The sequence below is a fragment of the Solea senegalensis genome, linkage group LG5 (genome assembly GCF_019176455.1).
Source record: "Solea senegalensis isolate Sse05_10M linkage group LG5, IFAPA_SoseM_1, whole genome shotgun sequence".
Lineage (NCBI taxonomy): Eukaryota > Metazoa > Chordata > Actinopteri > Pleuronectiformes > Soleidae > Solea > Solea senegalensis.
In genome coordinates, this window is record NC_058025.1 from 12,878,084 (window position 1) to 12,896,826 (window position 18,743).

The 18,743-nt window shown below is 40.2% G+C and overlaps 2 protein-coding genes across 3 annotated transcripts in view; one reads left to right on the forward strand and one right to left on the reverse strand.

Moving 5' to 3' along the window:
* The window catches only part of commd10 (COMM domain containing 10), a 721,199-nt gene that overhangs the window by 179,188 nt on the left and 523,268 nt on the right, over positions 1–18,743 (reverse strand). The window lies entirely within an intron of this gene.
* Positions 480–16,852, forward strand: rnf122 (ring finger protein 122). 2 transcript variants are annotated; one of them, XM_044026061.1, is made up of 6 exons: positions 480–867; positions 5,562–5,718; positions 13,144–13,189; positions 13,290–13,331; positions 13,439–13,518; positions 15,085–16,852. In XM_044026061.1, exons 1-6 carry the CDS (start codon positions 843–845, stop codon positions 15,197–15,199), a joined length of 465 nt encoding a protein of 154 aa, XP_043881996.1. In that variant the 5' UTR covers positions 480–842; the 3' UTR covers positions 15,200–16,852. The 2 variants fall into 2 exon arrangements, with proteins under 2 accessions (XP_043881996.1, XP_043881995.1); XM_044026060.1 differs by having other exon boundaries at positions 481–867; positions 13,436–13,518.

An 18,743-nucleotide genomic window follows, 5' to 3' on the forward strand; every position in this document is an offset into this window, starting at 1 on the left:
TTGTTTAGAAATACACTTTTCGTTTTCAATGATCAGATTTTTGTTAGCTCTGACTCTTTTGCATTTGCGCTCCCTCCCCGATTTGTTCTTTGTGCTGTGGTTTTTTGCGATTCTGACCATGGGCGGGCCTTAGGAAGCTGCCTGCTGATTGGCCACTGAGTTCCGGAGTGGCAGCTGGTTTTGATTTTGTGGTTCATTTTCGTTTGCTCAATTCAATTCAAAAGTGTTGTTTGCTTCCTGTAAAGTGTTGCTTGAAAATATTGACACCAATCTGATTCCATCAGTGTCCTTCCCCACACACACACACTTGAGCCCCTGTCCCTAAAATGTCTGTACTCACCACTGATGAGGATTATAGCTTTGAGAAAAAAACACGCAGTCTGTCACATCTCACACACACACACACACACACACACGGGATTGGCAGTCACTAACGTCTGTCTCCAGTCCCCGCACCCCCACCCCTCTCCCTTCCTCCCTCACACACAGATGCTGCTGCTGGGTCAGAGTTCCATGCAGTCTATTAATAATAACAGAGTCAGAGCTGCTAGGACGAGGAGGAGAAGCAGCGTGGGGAGGAAATCCACACCAACAGCCTTTCATTCTGCTGCTGGCATGAACATTTCGCCTCTTTAAGAAAAAATACTCGTCTTTTTCGACCGCACATATTATAGATATATATGTTAATATTTCCTGACGCCATTGTCCGCTGCTGACACACTGGCTCTACTTTATTACGCTGGTCCGTCTGCACACACTCCTGCTGCTGCTGCTGTTTGTTGTTGTTGTTGTTGGTAAACACGGATCGGATCCCGGCGGTGAAGACTTCCTCTGGTGCATTGATGCACCCGTTTCAGTGGTGTAACGGTGAGCAGCCATTGTGTTTATTATTGAATTTATTGTGTTATGTGTGTGTTAGACTCAGGGCTCTGTGCTGAAGCATGCAGCCTGTTGTTACAGAGAGGGAGAGGAGAGGGGAAGAGACTGTGTAGATGAATGGTTTTTATGTCCACCATAAAGATATATGAGGATTTGATTCATTTATGACAACAATCTGGGAGAAAATATCTGTATTAGTAGTAGTATTATTATATGTGTATGTTTTAAATATAGCTCTCTTGTGCTTATAATTGAATTGAATTAATGAATTAATTTAATGGAAACAAAATATCATGAATTGAAGATATCGATATTTTATTATTACACTGCTACAGGCATCACAGGCGGAAATTAGACTCAGGCTATATAATTATATGCATTCTCCCTTTCCTTAAATAAATAAATACATCAGTAAATTAAATAAATAATAATAATTTACATGTATGTTACATACCGATCAGGGCTGCAACTAGTGGTCCTCAACAAACTGAGTGGTTATTTCATCCATAAACTGTAGAAGATGGTGTAAAATGTTGACATGCTTCCTCTTGATAACAATGTTTGTTTTTGTCCACATTCACATTAGTTTATTGCACAAAAAACTTGTTAAAGTATTTCATAGACGATCAAAATAGTAACCAACTGATTGATTGTTGCAGTGCTACTATATGGATAATCCAAGTGTGTGTGTGTGTTTATTTGTGCAATAAGAGACTTAACTGCTTAATTAATTGAACCCTTTATGTCCATGTTCCAGTGAAGAGCCACACAAGTCCAGTCATTGTGCTCGCTGTGACATTTGACACTCTGTTAATCTTATTTACATCGACTGACCCCCTCTCTCTTCTTAAGTCTCTCACTGTCGCTCTTCTTTCTTGGCCTCGCACGGTTATCTTCAAAAGTGCTCCCGGAGTCTGGTGGTGCATCTGTCGCGGTAAAACAAAGGGACTCCTTTCATCGCGATGAACCCGGTGGTGCGTCAGTGGTTCATTGTGATGGTGTGAGTCCTCATGATGATGATGGTGATGATGGTGATGGATTTGTGGTGTTTTTCCCCTCTCCTGTGTTTGAGTGCAACAGCCACAGCAGCCTCCTCGGTGGACTGTTTGTGGTGTTAGGACAAGAACAATTACTCCCTTTGTGCTGCTCAACTCCCCTGCTATTCACTGGGGGAAATAGAATACACACAGAGGGAGAGAGAACACTGTGTAATTCTGTGCTAAAGATGAAGCAGTATCAGGCAGCCACAGTGTCTGCTCTCTGTGTCATTCACATGCATGACCATCATCATGTATGTGATTCTTTTTGGGGGGGGTTCATGAAGATTCCTTCTGCCTGAAAACCAGCAGCGGCCATGCCATGCTGGCAGCCTCGAGTGTTTCCTCCCCTCATGTGAACTGCTGAATATTTAATGGGAAGTTCTGTCCTTAGTGGAAGCGTCAGCAGCGAAAGACGAGGAGGCAGCTTTGTGTGAGCGTGGCGTGTATATGGGCCAAAAAAGCCCCACCAGGCGTCTCAGAGGAGATGTTGTGGGGAAGCTGCCATATTCGAGGTATTTTACTGCTCAAATCACAGAGGGGGGATTTTTCTGTCACTGTCGAGATTCGGTATGAGCGATCCTCTTTCTCGGAGTCCTCACAATAAGAACTTTGCTGGCTTTCGTCCCCTTTTTTCTGCATCTGCAACCCGTGGTGCCATGGCAACGGGGCGCCTCCTGAGCGTGCCAATATATAGGTCAGTGTGAGGAGCTCCACCCAAAGCAGAGTACGACATATAGCTGTCTGCTGTCCGTGCATACAAAGGTGGAGGAGAGAGAATAGCTACCGTGCTTACAGTCATGAAACAATATGATGATACTGATGAAGACTCGAATACCAATCGCCTTGATTTGGACAGTGACTGCAGCAGCCTCTCAGGTGATGAATGCCATTGGCAGTGCAGTGATATGAATACAAGAACAAACACAAATAAGGCTATTTGTTTTCATTGTAACATCTCTTTTTGTCTAACTGCAATTGCTCCCACTGAGGCAGTGATATTCAGGGAGAATAAAGGATATCATTTCATGCAAAAGGTGTTTACATTTAACTGCACATGCTGCATGTGTTAGTGTTTTGACTGTAGACACTGTCCGTGTCTTATTTAGGGAGATTTGCCCAAGAATAATAACATTGTGTGCGAGGGGCAATCATTGCTACAGCTCGACCTGTCAGTTTGTGTTATGTTATCATGATCGTGGTGTTGATGGAGGTCCGGCAAACTGCTGCTGCTGCCGCCTCTGTCTCTGATAACAGTCCCCGTCTTGCTGAAGCGAAGTTATTTAACGGTGGAACTGGAACACGTATAGCCATAAATGAAGAGCCTTGATTAATAGAACATCACTGTTTATTCGCAGCGAATGGAACTAAGAGAAGCGGGAAGTATTGATCCTCCCATGCTGCAATTTCCACTGAGCGCCAGAAAAGAATGTCAAGAACAAAAATCGATGTGTTACTTTGCAAAAAAAAAGAAACCTGCCCTAACAAACCAATACTCATCACCATGAAAATGGAATCAGTAAAGGTCTCTATCATCCATCCATCCATCCACCTCAACACCCATGTCATCTCATGTGACCCATGGACTCCAAACTGAGAAATCAAATTGTTCTCACATAACACACACATAAGACACACATATCTGTTCTTTAATTAAATTTTTGTTTAATATTTATATTAAAATTATAAAATACCAATATGTTTTCCACAGCTCCCATGTTATGTGACCCACCGACTCTGAAACAATGCCAGATCATATTCCTGCCTTAGTCACATGACACGCACTTCTATTTATCAGATTTTACTGCTTCTTGTTGTGCATCCATTAATCCATACATCCTCCCACGCATTTCCATCTGCCTGTCTCTCCACTTCACCTCACTGTACATGGACAACATTATAGAGAGCAAAGAAACACAACTCTTCAAACAATGAGCAAAGCATTAGGCATCAGTGGAGAGAAAAAACTCTGTTTTAACCAGAAGAAATCCCTGACCGAACCAGACTCAAAGATGTGCGGCCATCGGCCTCGACCGGTTGGCGTGAAAGGAAAAACGGGGGACAGAGGAGAGGAGGGGGACGGAAAGGTGAGGTAGACATAGAAGAGAGAGACCAGGAGCAGACAGCAATTGTATCAAGTTATAAGTTTGTCCATATTTAATCAATTTACAGTACTTTCCCCAGTCACTTTATTAGGTACACAGGGACAGTGGCACCTGGTGTGCTTTGCTGCTGCTTCAAGATTTCATGTGTTGTGGTCGTCTTTTGCATATCTTGTTGTTGTGATGAGCGGTCATTTGAGTTAGCGTTTTTATGATTTTGAACCAGTCTGGTCATTCTCCTTTAACAACTGTCAACAAGTCCTTTTCACCCAGATTACTGCCACAGACTTGATATTTTCTCTCTTTTTGTTGGACTTCTCTCTGTAAACACAAGAGGTGGCTGTGTAGGAAAATCAATCAAATCAAAGTCCCATTTCTGTCCCATTCTGATGCTTGGTTTGGGCTTCAGCAGGCTGTCTTGTGCACGTGTATGTGCCTTAATGCATTTAATTGCTGCCAAGATCAATGTATAAATGGAGCAGTTAAATAGGCGTTCCTAATAAAGTGGACAGCGTGTGTATGTTACTGTGCAGTGCAATACTGTTTTCTGCTTCTGCAGGAAGATCGGTTGCATCTATGTGGCTTGGAAGACATGAAGAGTCTGGCGTGCCTTTTTCATGTTGAAACAATAAAGTAGCTGGCTTGTCTCTGAGTGAATCACTGTGTATAACGGTGGTGTTCAAATTAAAATGAAAACCTAGACTCTCCAGGTTTCCTCTGTGGTCCTCAGCCTCATGAGAGGTTTGTAACAGCAGGCGACCGTGAGTTCTACGTTATTCATGATCACTCTCTGGGTTAGCGTGACCTTGATCTCTCACTCACAGATAGTAACTCCTCAAACACACACACACACACAAAACACAATCACCTCCCGTATGTCTTGTTAGAGAGGACACAAACTGAATTTGTTTTATTCCTCACTTCATTCTTTTGCTGAGTTATTTGGCTACAATATTTCTAGATAGAATTTTATGGTTTTTCATGATGAGGAACAAACACAATAAACCCAACATATTTTAAACGGCGCAAATGCTGCAAACTGCCCAGTGTCAGTGATAATGCATTTACTGGAAAAACAAGTAAAAAGAAGCGTTGAACAAAAGACAAGACATTGCAAAAATGATCCAGGTCAGGAGGTCTTAAAACTGATTAACTGCATTTTCTCAGTATAGGAAAACGAAGGAGGCTGAAGGAAACACGTGCTGCTTTCTTGTGTGTCCACTTGAGGGCATTTAAAATTCACTGACCTTTTATCAGACAAAGACATGTGTGGATCTGCCACGTTGAAAGATACAGCCATGTTGCTTGGATACTGCATTAACAGCGTTTTATATGAACATCATTGAAAAGGGCTCATTTCCATCACAGGAGAGTGCAGAGTCTGTCTTTCTTTACCTCTCAATCTCATCCTTGTGTGACTGTGCGTATCTTTAAAGCCACGATACTTGGAAACCCTCGAGTACAACGAATGAGTGTATGCAGTTGTATTTTATTCTGTAAATATGTCTTTTAAAGTTTGTCTTTTTGTCTCTTGTTTTTTTAGGGTGCTTATGTGGTCTGGGACTGGTTTATGCCAACAAATCGTGCACCATGCCGCCCATCACTTTCCAGGACCTTCCTCTGAACATCTACATGGTCATCTTTGGGACGGGCATCTTTGTCTTCATCCTGAGTCTCATCTTCTGCTGTTACTTCATCAGGTGAGAGGCAAGAAAACCCTCCAAAAACAGAAACGTGTGATTCAAAACAGGAAAAGGGAAAAGACAACTCAAACGCAGGAGAAAGTTCCCAGTGGAACAAGACGGCGAGGTGCAATTATTGTTGTTCTTGCTTATCTACAAACCACATGCAAGGTTCATCCGTCTCATCGAGTGCGCTATGCAGACAGAACAGGTCAGACTGAGGTCAAGTCATCGTAACTGCTCTACAGTTTGCGTGTGTGACCAAACCCAGATTACCCGCTCCAAATCTCTTTTAAAGACTCATTTCTTCTCCTTGGCACGTTTTTATGAACAAAAAGAAAACCAAACCTGTCTATTTTGTGACTTTTGCTCAATTATTGCTCCTTTGTATCACTACTAAAAAATCCTGTACAAAATAAGTCCTAACATTGACTCAGCAACACACACAAGAAGACGAACAAAAAAAAAGGCACATTTGTAAAGCCTGAATATGTGACCTATAAACAAGCACCCTCAGGATGTCCATATTAGGAGTTGTGTACAGATCTGACACAGATCCATGCCGTGTGAGCACTAAGCGTTAAATCTGTAAATCACTTTGATCGACCTAGGTTGTTTTTTAAATTTGCTCCAGAAATTAATTTGACTTGACTCTAAAGAATATTGGTGTAGTTGTTTTGGTTTGTAACTGTACGTGACTGCTATGTTCAGATTTGTTCAAAACGGAAATAATACACACCACACATCAGGGGTGTCCAAACTTTTTTAAAGAGGGGCCAGATTTGAAAGTTTTGATAAAGACCTTTTTTTTTTTTTTTACCAGTAAAAGTTAACTGCAAATGCAGTGTTTTATAATAATTTTATAGTTCTTTTATCATTTTCAAATGCCAGTGTAACCAAGTCTAAGCCACACAGGAGTGGACAAATGACTTACTTTCACATCTGGAGCTAATGGGGACGACACGTGGCTGGGGCCCATTTTCTGTCCCAGCCCGTCCCTGTCCATAAATAACACATTATAAAACCGAAGCTGCAGGCCGTACAAAATCTGACCGAGGGCCGTGATTGGCCTACGGGCCAGACTTTGGACATGCCTGCCATATGTGCATTTATTAAATCCTTTATAACACAGTATCATGTAGTAACTTAATAACTAAAGCAGATAGACTGATTTGTCCATGTGCACTATTTTCTAAAATTATTTAGGACTGCATCTATTATATATCTGCCTCCTCATGTAAGTGTTAGGTAACTGTTTATTGACAAATAACAAACTAGTGAAATCACTCAGAGAGCACAAACCTCCTCCAAGGCCACTCAGCTTCCCACACTTTTGATCTTAAACCGTGTTAACAGTCCCAAGTATGACTGTTCACACCTGACGTTTAAATGTGTCTCCTGATTGTATTTGGGCTTCCCTCACCCTTTATTCAAAAACACACTGATGATGTCATGACTGTGGGTTTAACGAGTGTGATTGCACAGTGTGTGTCCGTGTATTTGTGTGGATGTCGGTTTGTGTGTTTGTTTGTGAGGACATATTGACTGGTCCTCACAACTGTAAAGGACTTTTTCAGGGTTAAGACCAGGTCTTAGGGTTAGGGTTGTGTTAAAATTTAGGGCTAGGCATTTGGTTGTGATTGTTGAGCCTAGGGTTATTTTAATCAGTCTTCGACAAATTTATTAAGCAACCAAAAAATATATCTCCTGCAACCTGTCTGTGACCCTGTCTCTAGGAATAAGTGATCCAGTGGATTTATGGCATCCATCATAAAATCCACTGTACAAACGTGACAGACTCTGTGGAAGAGGAACAGCTCAATCATTTTAAAGTTTAACTGTTCTTAATTTCAGGCCATAATAAATTACACATACTGTTTTCAGTTGCTGTTGATAAGACATAAACTGAGAAACAAAGGTCGTGGTGTGGAGCTTAATCAGCATTGTGTTAACTAATTTGACTATGGTTTGAATCGGACATTTGTTTATATTTAAAAGTTACGCACTACAGCTTTAAACATTTGCTAAAAAGTAAGCTGGTGGACGTGTTTGCATGTAAACCCAAGTATAAGAGACAAAGTGACATTTTAACCATAATAAATACAATACAATCTAGTGGGGAGGCTGTAAATTTCATGACAAATTCATCATGCAAAGGTTTTTGAGATATTTTGGACCCGAGTGGAGGACTGACAAACTGATGTTGCTGTAACTATGACCCTCCACATTAGGGAAACACAGTAAGGGAGGGAAGGAGATTAAAAAGAAAAAAAAGAAAACAGAAAGAACAGTGTGACCTCTCCTTGCTGCTGAGTGTGGACTCCCTGATGAGCTTAGGGGACGATTGTGTCTAAAGGACAGGATATGAGGCAACAGGAAACAGTCTGTCTGTCACAATGTGAGAGGACAGCAGTGAGGAAAACCACAGAGAGAAACAAATAGGGCCTGAACGGCAAACAGTGGGAGATCAGAAAATCATCCCAGAGAACATTAATGCCGTATAAAATCTCATTGGAAAACATCATCACCTGCAGTGAGACTTGTATTTTGTGACCGCAGCTCTCCCTGCAAATAACCCGACAGCTATTTTCTTTTGTAAGATCTGAATTACTTTTAAAATTGCCTGTCATCAAACTGTCAAACAATTTAAAATAATTATGTGTTGCCCAGAGACATGTATGGCCTGCACGCTCATTTATAACTGAATTTTAGTGAGTGAAATACAGATTGCAAGAATAAAAAAAATTGGAAAGTTGAACATCTATAACGCCATCTGACACAAGGGTTTGTGTATTACGCTGTAATTAGTGCCAAAAGAACAGAAGTCAAGCCAGGTGGACATGTCCAAAGCTGTATAGAATCTAATGTATGGAAAATCAGTCATTTCATTATTTGGGGTAGCCCTAGTAGATGTTTCTCTTAGTAAGTGCAATATAAACGTGATTGCATTGTTGGCCAGAAGGCTTATTCTTTCTAGACGGAAAGATTCTCAACCTCCATTTTATGCAAAACTCATCAGATACCTGGCAACCATACGTATCCTACGTTGAAAGTGTGGCAGCTATGAATTTAACTCAATACCTTGTTTTGTGCACAATAAATATGTGACCCCGTGAGATTGATTATAAGATACAAGTTTTCATGTGCAAATGTTTTCTGGCCAGGTCTGTTGTCTCATGTGTGAGGTTTCGGGCAGATCCTTACAGACCACTTCCTGTTTCCTGGAAAAACCGCGGCTATATTAAAAATCTGCATCGACAAGACCTTTTGATGAATGTCCATATTTGATGTGTCTCGTATAAATTGACTCATATTTTATGTTGGTACAGTTAACATGCTCAGACAAGTTCATTCATTTAAGAAAGAAATCGCCAATATGGACACCAAATTAAAAATGGCTGACTTCCTGTTGAGTTGACGTCATTTTCCCAACAGACTTTTTTGGTCGTCTTGGTTTGTAACATGTTTCCACCAAGTTATGTGAAATTCAGTGCAACTTATTTGGGGGCGTTACTGAGACATTTTGCACCACTTTCACACATTTCCCTGATTTTATCAAGTTTTTCCACCAGTTCTGATTGGTGTGCCAATTTTCGTCCATTTTCATTAACATTTAGTGCCTCAAAAATGCCATCATTTAGTGAGAGAATAATTTCCAGCACCTCTGCGTGAGTGCTCAGGCTCTAATAAAAAAACAGAACACACCACTGTATTTATTTTTCATTTCCCCAGCTGTATTGAAGTCAGATTTGTTTATCTTATTACACGTGTTCTGTTTGTCCTGAGCTCGCCAATTTAATTGACCATAAGCTCCATCAGAAAATCTTGGATCCCCCTTGCTTTCATTTAAAGCACTAAAGCCTGTGAATCATAAACAGTGAGTCACTTCCTTTCGGCCACATTAACATTCTGAAGGTTTGCCGGGTGGGAGTGAGATTCTGAATTAATTTATAGAGCAGGTGATTCATCGTATGCATACTGAGTGATACATGCCATTCTCTGCTGGGAGCAGGTTTCCTATTATCCCTCTCAGTCAGACTGTCTAAAGAAAAACCTGTGTGTTTGGAGATTGCGGTTTTTATATTATATTATGGGGGGAAAGGGTTTCTGGGCAAATTGGACACTTTAAATTGACCGTAGGTGTGAGTATGAGAGGGGATGGTTGTTTGTCTCTATAATATGTGTCCCTGTGATGGACATGGCGAACTGTCCAGGGTGAACCCCGCCTTTAGCCCTATGTCTGCTGAAATTGGCCCCCCTGCGACCCTTGTGTGGAGGATGAAGCGGTAGAAGACGGATGGATGGATGTAAAGGTGTTTCTGTAAAGGTTCCGCCTGTCATTTTATGCGGGAATTATTATCTAATCCTGGAACATTGGATGTACAAGGGTGACAAAGATATCACATCTTAAATGAACCTGCTGTAACAGCAGTCACAAGTGACCAGATGATACAGGGACGAGAGCAGAGGTATGAAGTGGGAACTTGATCATATTGTATAGATATATACTTGATCACATTGTTCCATCAATCCATCTTCTACCATCTTCCTCCACATGAGGGATGTGGGGAATCAGATATTGTAAATATCTGTATTTATAAAGTGCTTTTCTAGTTTTGGTGACTATTCAAAGCTGCTTTACACTACAGTGTTACCATTCACACCCATCTATGTGCAGTACATTTTCTATCACTGATCTTTCATACATGAGGGTAAATGTCTTGCCCAAGGACACATCAGGTACAGGTCCATCCAAGCCCGTACCTCTAGGTTTGCAAACACCTTTTATCCAAGTGCAATAAGAGTGCTTAACACTAAGTAACTCTTCCAAACTGTGCAATATTCTTACACTTCGTACCCGTGTAATATACACACCCCACATACATCCACTCTGCTGTACAATGTACAATGTACTGTATCATATACTGCATATTTCCCTTACTTGCTCCCACTGTAAATACTTGAATACTTTTTTTTTACATATCCTTCTAATTTTGTCGAAGGTGTTGGTGCACTGTTTTGTTCTTCTTCTTCTACTGTTATCTCTTCACTTGCACTACTAGAACTGTCCTTTAATCTCGTTGTATACAGTATAATGACAATAAAGGTGATTCTGATCAGCATGTAGACTAGCATAGCCGGGAATCAAACCCACAACCTTGGAACCTTGGAGACGACTCGCTCTACCACTGAGCTACCTTCGCCCTATATAATAGTTTGTTATACCGTGACTTTTTTACAGTGTAGAATACATGTACAAGTAGAAAAGCATTAGTGTGGTTGAGGTAGTTACCGGAAAGTGGTGTTTCTAGCTGTCTGTTTTCCTGATTTATTATTGTATGGTTTACTGAGCACCTGTGGGATTCACACAAAAACAGTGGTTCTATATGGGGATTTTCATTTCTGGCAGACTGGGCACAATAGACCAACTAAAACACTGAATTCCCCGTCATGCTCCCATCCCCCCTTTCACCCACCTCACATCATTCTTCAAGCATGGGAAACCTCAGCACATGTTAAACGTGTATCCTCACATTGTTCCACAAGGAAGATTGTTAGCAGCAATCAGCGTAAACAATAAACCGAGTGACAAAAAAGTACCACATTCAAATGCCCGTCTCATACTTTAAGCAGTGACCCGCTGATTTATTTACATCCATATATATGTTTGGGGGCTTTTTTTCCATTCAGACATCAGATCGCAGATTTTCTTCTCAGACACTTTCACCGCATCTAAATTCGGGCTCAATTCACAAAGAGTGACAGATATTTCGGTCTATGTTTACTTACATCAAAACAGGAGGCCAAAAATAACTGCCTGAACAAGAAACGGCTCGTCAAGTGATAAAGATCTCCTCTCCATTGTTGCTTTTTGGGGTGGTGCACAGATTCAAAGAGGCAACCTACTCATTATCTGCCTGTGCCTGTGCATGTGAGCATGAGTGTGTGTGTGCATGTGAGCATGAGTGTGCGTCTGAGCATGCACATGCACTTTCATGATTAGGTGTGTGAACAATGTGTGTGTGTGTGCGTGTGCGCTCGCAGAATAACAAGTATTGGTACACAGACTTGTGGTAACTGCATCTGCTAGAAAACCTGCAATTACAACACTTTGGTTTCACAATACTGTTAAACACAGTTTATCATCTCTGTTAACAAAAAAAGAAGAAGTGGAAAGTGAGGGAATATAAGTTCAGTACTTAGATTTAGGTCTATAGTCAAGTCAATTGTACATATTTATATAGCCCAACATCACGAAACACAATTGGCCTCGAAGGGCTTTACAGTCTGTGAGGAAAAACCCTTGTACAGCGGAAAATGGGACAAACCCCAGGAAGAGCCACAGAGGAGGGATCTCTCTCTCTCTCTCTCTCTCTCTCTCGCACTCTCTCTCTTTCTCTCCCAGGACAGACAGACGTGCAGTAGGTGTCACATGTGCAGAAACAAGTTCAGCAGATTACAGACAAAAGATCACATATACAAAGAGAGTAAAGAGGAGAACTTTGAAATATAATATCATCCAACGAGTTCACACAATACCGATTAAGTCTGTGAGCTCCACACGAATCTCTCTGTTTTTCTCAGTATAGCAGTGAATAGATCTCGTGTTGCCTGGTGACATTACTTCGCTGCACACAGGAAGTGATTTGTTGTTGTTTGTAAAGTTAGTAAAGCAAGACGGCTGCAAACAGGTTGGAATATGGAGTATGACGCATTTTGGAGTCCTAAATTTTTTCTTCCTTTGTGGTTGCCTGGCCCCCATAGCCTATGCAAGGGGTCAGAGCCGCATGTGGCTCTTCAGGGCCTTCTGCAGTGGCTCCTTGTAACTTTGAATAAAATCTACAAGGATTTTTTTTGATTTTATTTTCATTTTCTCCTTTCAAAGTGAACACCTCTTATTTAGAGATCAAGGTTATAAATAAAAGTTTTTTAATATTTTGTGCATCACATCCAGTCTCTACGTCAAGTGTGATACTGAAAACCAACCCAAACTCAACAAAACTTGTCCATCTTCAGTCCAAATATTGCTTTATTTATTTTTAAGTGGGTTACTTTTAATTCCCACAAGCGGAGGCACTAGGTCTACATAATTCTGTTTTATTTTGAAGTAGTTGTTTTCTCCACTTAACAAAAGGTTGGCTATAAACATCAATGAAATGTCAACAGTTTTCCTTTTGTAGTTCTTAATGCAACAAACGCTTTTTTAAATATAAAAAAGAGGCTCCCAGATTCATTTCATGTGGGTGAAGAGGGGACAAAAATGTGTCCACGAAAAGTTTCTGAAGTGACGTTACTGCTCAAAAAATACATAGACTTGTCCTTGTCCACATCTGCACTGCCGGTGTATACACAAAAAGTACTCCCTCTGCTTTTACTTTAGTGACAGATTTGAGCATGTTCATGAAATATATTTATGAGTGTTTTTCTCTTATTCATCCATAGCAAACTACGACATCAAGCCCAGAGTGAGCGGTTTGGATACAGAGAGGTGAGTCGTGGATTAATACTTGGCACAATTCCTGGTCCAAATTAAACAAAACACTTTCTCTCTCTCACACACACACACACACATGTTATTTCTGTTGCAGGTAGTTTTAAAAGGAGATCCAAAAAAGTTGAATCTTCATGGGGTAAGAACATGATTTCTGTATTAAACACTACACCTGTCTTTAATTAGAGTACAAACAATAATGACCTGTCAAGTGAATGCATTCTCTCTCTCTCATTCATGCAGCAGACATGTGCCGTGTGTTTGGAGGACTTCAAAGTGAAAGATGAGCTGGGAGTGTTGCCATGCCAACATGCTTTCCACAGGAGGTGAGAGCTCCTCTTTCCACGTTTGCACCTGCCTGGTCTTCAAATATAAATGGCTCAATGGAAATTAAAAAAAAAGAGAAGAAGATAAAAATCGGATGTTTCGACGATGTAAAGTTGGACAGTTATTCATCCATTCATTCTTTCATTACTAATCAGTGAGAGTCATGCTCAGTGTTGTAGAGGAAATGGATTTATGTATGAAAGTGTCGTAATGTTTTATTCTGGTGGGGTAAAAAGTTCAGAACAATTTGGGACAAATGTAGAGGAGACATGAGGGAGGAGTCAGGGAGGGACATATTCAATTGTGTCTGATTAAAGGGCCAGATCTTTCCCTTAGTTTGGCCATTCACAAACTTAAGAGCCTGCTTTGATATCTGAAAATCCTTAAATCATGGCTCTGATCAACACTCAGATCAATAATTCCCATTTACAGCATATTATTATTTTCATATGGTGATACGAAAATTCAGTGCAGATTAAAAATCAGTCCACTTCACTCTATCTCTAAACTTGCATATCTTTCAACACATGCATGTGGCTATTACAGCTGGGATCCACGTCATATTTGAGAGGTTTCGCTTCACAACAAAGTGTGTTAATTATTCATCAACATAAACAGTTTAGGAATTTAAACTAACAAATTGTGAGTGCAAAACTGAAATATTACACCTGTATGCTAGTAAATGTGTGCTAGTTCAATAAGACAAATAGGTCTGACTGAAAACACAAGCAGTGCCCACAAAACCTTTCAAAAGTTATTTCTCCTGCTCAAAACAACTTGGTCATTCAGTAGTTTGAGGGGATAAAGACTTTCTTCTTCCTCAGTCAGGTCTGATGTTATTACTTGACAAAACTTATTTTCAGATAAAGGACACAGCATATACATTAGGGGTGAAAAATCACAGTGTACCTCACGATATGATATGAGATACATGGACCATGATACCAATAATATCACGATACAGTGATTCTAGGATAATGACACGTAGCAACACATCACGATTTCTGAAGAAAACAAAACATCTGTGAAAAGTTAGAAATGCAGAATTTCTCCATTTATTCACAGCACAGAGAACAAAGTAAGTGTATGTATAGAATGCGGATGGGGCACCGTAGTTTTCTCCACCATTATCCCACTATAAACTCCCTCTTCTTTGGCCAGGTAACTTCTGCCCCAAGTTTCCCTCAATTATTTGAGCAGCGACCCCCTCAAGGAGACATGAAGTAGTGATGCCCAGTGAGTGAAACTGGAGGCAAGTGTTTACTTTAGAGAGCATTAATTTTTTTACATTAAAATATCGATATTTGTCCTGGCGTATCGATTCCGGTATTGCACAAGGAAGGACAACACCAAATCAATATTTTGATCCATCCCTAATATAAATATGGTTCTCATAGAGTAAACAGATGCAGAATAATAGCATGAATGACAATAAATAAAACACCACCAAAGTCACGTACTGCAGCTTTAAATTAATTGCCTTGAGGCTTCTAAGTCCCAAATTGCTTTGGGTCTCAGTTTGGCTTCTGTTTTTAACGTCCCCCTGTCCATGTTCTTCTGCACAGGTGTCTGGTAAAGTGGTTGGAGGTTCGCTGCGTCTGTCCAATGTGTAACAAACCCATAGCCGGTCCTCCCGAGCAGCACCACAGCATAGGGACACTGCTGGATGAACTGGTGTAACAATCTCCACACACGCTGGCCAGGGCGGGACAAAGGAGTTCCAAGCCCAACCAGCTTAAGGAATTCATGAGCGACCAAAGGGGAGGGGGAAATTGTTTTGCGGTTTAAAAAAAAACAACACAGCGAAACACCAACATGGTGATATTCTGGGTAACCTAGTTACCATCCATGGGAAGACTGAAGGATGCTGTTGCATAGCAACCATCTCCGAGATGGCAGCACGGCACCTTGTGGCGTCTGAGAGATTATCTCCAGCCACCCACACATCACTCCATCACTTTCCTTCCAACGTCCCCCTCTCTCGTCCCAATCCTTCACATCTTCTCCTGCGGCCTGGATCGAGGTTAATGGTACCAGTGAACTGGAGGAGACACAGTTCCATGTTTTCACAGCGATGTGGACAAATCAGTGTTAAAGGATGAACGCGTGATGTGAGACTGATATAATGATATAATACGATGCCAGTATTGTCTGTATTCATTGAAATAAAGTTCAGTCGTGTGTGGACGGAAGTCATACTAAAATAAAAACACCTAATTCTTTATAAAAAAAAAAAATAACAATGATTTAATCAAGGGGCCAGGGGAGAATAAATAATACTGTGAGGCTAGAGACAGTTAAACTGCTTCTAATTAAATTAAATGTGCTTTTCTTCAAAAAACCAAACACTAAATAATGGTGGAAAAAGGTGGATTTACACCTAACCATACCTAAATTATTCATATTCCCGTGAAGAACCAGCTCAAGCTGTAGCAAATGAATCCATTTTTCTGTCACAATGCAGCGGATACTGAGCGTAAAATCCACGTGGGTGTCCACCTCTGCAGTAATACCATCTATTTTCTCCACACTGTACATGCTTCATTTGCTTTATTGGGTTTTTGTTTCGTTCTTCAATGCAGTGTTTTATGGTTCCGTCATGTTTTATTGTGTTCATATAAATGGAGGGAACTGACTCATTGCATGTTGGTTTTCTTTAGTAGTTTTCTTTTATTTATTTTTTTTAATTGCACTACTTTGAGTCCACTAAAAAAAGTTCCTTTGTTTCCGTCCACCTGAAATATTTTTGACTGCAGCTTGAAGGCACACAATTGTTTTTTTCGGGTGTGGTGAATATTTCATAAAAAAGCAAAAGAGATGTTGAAAAGCTAAGGAGAAGCAGATGTACGGACCCTCAGTGCACTGCTGTGAATTCATCCCCTCTGGGAATCATCTAAATCTCACAATTTTTGAGGCATTTTTTTTATGGTGACTCCGGTTTACATGCCTTGTTTGTAGTTTTTGCTATTTACAGTGATTCAGAAAGCAAGACACTGCCGAAATTGAGCACAAAATACACAGCGCACACTGTCCACTTGACACTTGCACTGTAATTAAAGGACATACACACACACACACACACACACACACACACACACAGCAATTTGTTAAATTCACATTCGTGTGCCAACAAAAAAAAATCCTGTTTTTTGAAAATGCTCACTCTGATCGTGACCACATTCCACATTTTTGTAATCTAACAGATGTAAATAACTTGGAACAATAATAAATACGGTTGTCTGTTTTGTGCAGCATCACTTTGTTTCTTAAATTTCTACTCATGTATGTGGCGCCACCCACAGGTGAACAAATGTGAATAAAATATAGAAAGTAGGTATTTTCCAGTCTCCACTTTATTTGGCTCATGATGTGCAAAATTAAGTCTCAAGGCAAATATTTAACTGTTTTATATGATAATAAGTAATTATTATCAAGTGACTCTTTTTTCTACTAAATTAAAATGGACTGAGGCAGAAAATAAATTCTGCTGCAACTACTCTGGTAACCATTTAAATGGATTTATTCTTGTTTATTTATTCTTCTTTACCTTTCTATATAATTACAAACAACGTCTTAAGAATATGTCAGTTTATGTCAAAGCAATGTAATGTTTTAATACTTAAATAAATGATTGCCAGTCATTCTTTTAAAGTCATAATATTACGAGAATAAAGTTGTAATTTTAGAATTTCAGATGTAACCAGTGACCAGTGCGGTCGACCATTACGACTTTATTCTCATAATATTGCGACTTTATTGACGAAAGACTATGAATTTATTCTCATATTTCGACTTTATTTCCATAATATTACAATTTCATTCACATAATATTACGACTTTATTCTCAGTGGGTAGCCCATGGCCAAGTGGAAAGGGAACTTGGCTTGTAACTAGAGGGTCGCCTGTTCAAGTCCCCACCAGGTCAAAAGGGCTGGGGTACCCCTGAGCAAGGTACCCAACCCCCATTGCTCCCCGGGTGCTACTGAGTGTGGCTGCACACTGCTCCTAATTTTAGGATGGGTCAAATGCAGAGAAATTATTTCCCTAAGGGGATTAATAAAGTATAAGATTTAGATATAACAACTTTACTCTTGAAAGATTATGACTTTAGACTCATAATATTATGATTTTAATTCTATATCTTTATTGTCAAAAGATTACAACTTTATTTCCATAATATTAGGCCTTTATTCTCGTAATATTATGACTTTATTCTCAAAAGATTACGACTTTATTCTCGTAATATTACGACTTTATTCTCAAAAGATTACGACTTTATTCTCAAAAGATTACGACTTTATTCTCAAAAGATTACGACTTTATTCTCATAATAGTACGAGTTTGTTCTCAAAAGATTAAAAAAAAACAACAACAACTTGGCCCTAATAGTTGTATTCTTTCAATATTTTACTCAACATAAAAAAATGTGAAATACTTCATAATAAAGGGAAAGCATGAATTCATGTGTGATGCGTTCATACTGAATACACTGGATGTGTTTAATCGCAACAAAAGAACTGCATCTTAAACTTCATCATTCAGAATGGAAACAAGGAGCATCTGTCTGCTGCCTCATTAAGTGTGCAAGACCCGGTGCCATTGGTGGGATCTGACTGGTACCTAGCTATTTCCCCTCAACTGATTGCAGGTGACACAGCATTGAAGTCTGAAGGACATTCCTCACTGCAGTCGCCTTTTAATTTAGAGTTAGGGGTAGAACGGAGCCTCAGAGGACCTGTGAGGGAATTCATGACAGCAGATGGTGTGAGGTACCGCAGGGAAAGGAAGGAGAAGACTGGGTCTGATGGTTGAAGTGAGAGGAGGGAGAGGTGCTGGGAAAGGTGGAGACTGAGTGGGGAAAGGAGGTCCTCAGCAGTCTAGTCCACTGCTGTAAGGTTCACTTCATTGCTCAGTTTTGACAAGCAGCAGAGCTGCTGCATCATATTTAGACAAATCAGCTTCTCACTTTCCAAACACTTACAAAAACACAGTGCTCTACCAGACTGGAAAAAGACACCTGTAAACATTGAGACACCGTTTTCTGACAATGATGGACAACTCATCGTGACTTCCCTGAGATTCACAGCAACTGGTGAGTATTGCTATGTTTATATTTAAAGCTTTAAAGAGTGTCAAAATGTCCATTCTTGCACGATCCAGATTGTGATGATGATCTACTGTATGAGCACCTTGCTGCCTGTTGTAGTGCTCCATAGAGATGACG

Excerpts from the sequence above, each read along its gene's own strand:
- rnf122 (XM_044026060.1), top strand. The coding sequence starts at position 843 with ATGCACCCGTTTCAGTGGTGTAACG. Across the intron at positions 868-5,561 it reads CCCGTTTCAGTGGTGTAACG|GGTGCTTATGTGGTCTGGGA; the intron begins GTGAGCAGCCAT and ends TTGTTTTTTTAG. Across the intron at positions 5,719-13,143 it reads TTCTGCTGTTACTTCATCAG|CAAACTACGACATCAAGCCC; the intron begins GTGAGAGGCAAG and ends ATTCATCCATAG.